Raw genomic sequence first — 1,075 nt, forward strand, 5'->3', positions numbered from 1 at the left:
TAATACATATACTTCTATTATGGCAATATTACAAAATTAATAATTGTACTATTTATACTATTTACAAATAATTTAATTATTTTACAAATATCTGTTTTTTCTATATGAGATTATTACTTTTATTATCATCAATTACAACATAATATTCTTTACTGTAAACTTACTTATTTGAATAATAGTTTACACTTATTACTCAGAATTTTATTTTAATTCATTGAATCTAATTCGTATAATAAACAAGTAAAAATTAACTCAGAAATAAAAAACCAGTTATCTATTTAGGCTACAGAGGATGTATTGAAATGGGAATCAGCTTTTCTGGAAAATATACAAAATCTTTGGTATCAACTGCAAAGCGAAAGAAATAATTCTTTGATGCTTTATTACGAAGCTGGTAGAAGCTTCGGAGATATTTCTGGTTCATCTATGTTTCAAGATATAGATAAATTAATTGTAGGAATTTTGTTAATGTTCCTATATGTCTTAATGATTTTATCGAATCGTAACTGGGTGGAATGGCGGGTATGTATGATTATTACAAGAATAATAATATTTGGATGATTTGAAATTTATATTTAGTGAAAAGTTCTTTATACTTTTCCGCAGTTTTGTCTTACTAGTACCGGTCTTTTATGCGTGGGTGCTGCATTTATTCTTGCAGTGGGAGTATGCTCTCTAATAGGAATCCCATATGGTCCAGTGCACACTTCATTGCCATTTATGCTCTTGGGTTTAGGGATTGATGATATTTTCGTAATTAATGCATCTTGGAAACAGATACATACCGATGAATCAAATTTAAACAAGCCATTAACAGAAAGAATCGGGCTTACGTTAGGTCATGCCGGTTCTGCTATCAGTATTACCTCGCTTACCGACGTCGTGGCATTCATCATTGGTGCTTCTACAGTATGTAGAATTAATCACTCGATATACATGAAGAATGTGTAACTATTGTGGCCAATTCACGATTTTATTTTAGTTACTTTTTTTTTATGTTTATGTTTGTGTTACTTACATTTATTTGAATATATTTTATATTTTATACTTTAAAACAAAATAATATATATATATA

The 1,075-nt window shown here is 28.4% G+C and overlaps 1 protein-coding gene across 1 annotated transcript in view; it reads left to right on the top strand.

Moving 5' to 3' along the window:
* LOC108747745 (protein patched homolog 1-like) overlaps positions 1–1,075 on the top strand; it is a 5,863-nt gene that overhangs the window by 2,212 nt on the left and 2,576 nt on the right. Inside the window, exons 6-7 of the mRNA XM_018485441.1 lie at positions 283–522; positions 607–909. Of these exons, the coding sequence (XP_018340943.1) occupies positions 283–522; positions 607–909 (543 nt within the window). The remainder of the gene's footprint in view (positions 1–282; positions 523–606; positions 910–1,075) is intronic.

Source organism: Trachymyrmex septentrionalis, unplaced genomic scaffold, assembly GCF_001594115.1.
Source record: "Trachymyrmex septentrionalis isolate Tsep2-gDNA-1 unplaced genomic scaffold, Tsep1.0 scaffold20, whole genome shotgun sequence".
Lineage (NCBI taxonomy): Eukaryota > Metazoa > Arthropoda > Insecta > Hymenoptera > Formicidae > Trachymyrmex > Trachymyrmex septentrionalis.